At 49.9% G+C, this 788-nt stretch overlaps 1 protein-coding gene across 1 annotated transcript; it reads right to left on the bottom strand.

Moving 5' to 3' along the window:
* Positions 1–263: 263 nt before the first annotated feature.
* LOC104269949 (zinc finger protein 768-like) lies at positions 264–629 on the bottom strand. Its single transcript, XM_009868770.1, has one exon. The coding sequence runs from the start codon at positions 627–629 to the stop codon at positions 264–266; it is 366 nt and encodes a 121-aa protein (XP_009867072.1).
* Positions 630–788: the final 159 nt, after the last annotated feature.

Below are 788 nucleotides of genomic sequence, written 5' to 3'. Positions count from 1 at the left end.
AGTCCTTCCCTAGGGAGGAAACAACCTCCTATTTCATGGCACACCACACCCTCAAGAAGCCCTCTGGCCCACTGGCACCTCTTCAGGGTGGGTCTTCTCATGGAAAAGACACTCGGGAGCCTCTCTGAAGGAATTCCCACAGACCTCATGTATGTGGAAGGCCTTCTGCACATGGTTCTCAGGTGTACAGAAAAGTTGGAGGAGTCCCGAAAGATTGTTGTAAACTTCTGACACCTCTCTGTGCTCTCCCTGGTATGAATCCATCAGTGAACCATGACTTTATGCTTCTCAAAAATGCTTTCCCCACAATGGGAGCAGGAAAAATGTTTTTCTCCAGTGTGGGTCAACCGATACCTGGAAGGACTCAACTCACAGCTGAAGCACTTCCCACACTTGGGACACTTGTAGGGTCTCTCACTCTGACAAGTCCTTTGGCGACAGACTAAGATGCTGATGTTGAAGGTCTTCTTGCAATAGGGACATTGCAGAGTCATTTTCCAAACGTAGATTCTCTGATGGTGTCTCGCGCTATTATTCCAGCAGAAAGTCTTCTCCCACTCTGGCCATTTATGGATCTTCTGCTTGGCAGAGGTCATCTGCTTGCTTGTGGCTGGTGGGGTGTTTCTCATGTCACCCCCTTCTCTTGTTGAGATCTGCTCCTTCTAGCTCTCCAACTCCTTCTCCAGCACTGGAGGGGTTGGTTCTGGCTCCAGTTGGGTACCCTTGATGTCTGCTTAAGAGGGAGAACCATGACACTGACAGGACCTCCACCACCAAGGATAGAGGAG

Source organism: Apaloderma vittatum, unplaced genomic scaffold (genome assembly GCF_000703405.1).
Source record: "Apaloderma vittatum isolate BGI_N311 unplaced genomic scaffold, ASM70340v1 scaffold13584, whole genome shotgun sequence".
Classification (NCBI taxonomy): Eukaryota; Metazoa; Chordata; class Aves; order Trogoniformes; family Trogonidae; genus Apaloderma; species Apaloderma vittatum.
Note: the sequence above shows the minus strand (reverse complement) of the source record. Positions and strands in the feature narration are given on the sequence as shown.

What these genes read in the sequence shown, in the direction of transcription:
- LOC104269949 (XM_009868770.1), bottom strand. Translation starts at nt 629, where the DNA reads ATGAGAAACACCCCACCAGCCACAAGCAAGCAGATGACCTCTGCCAAG.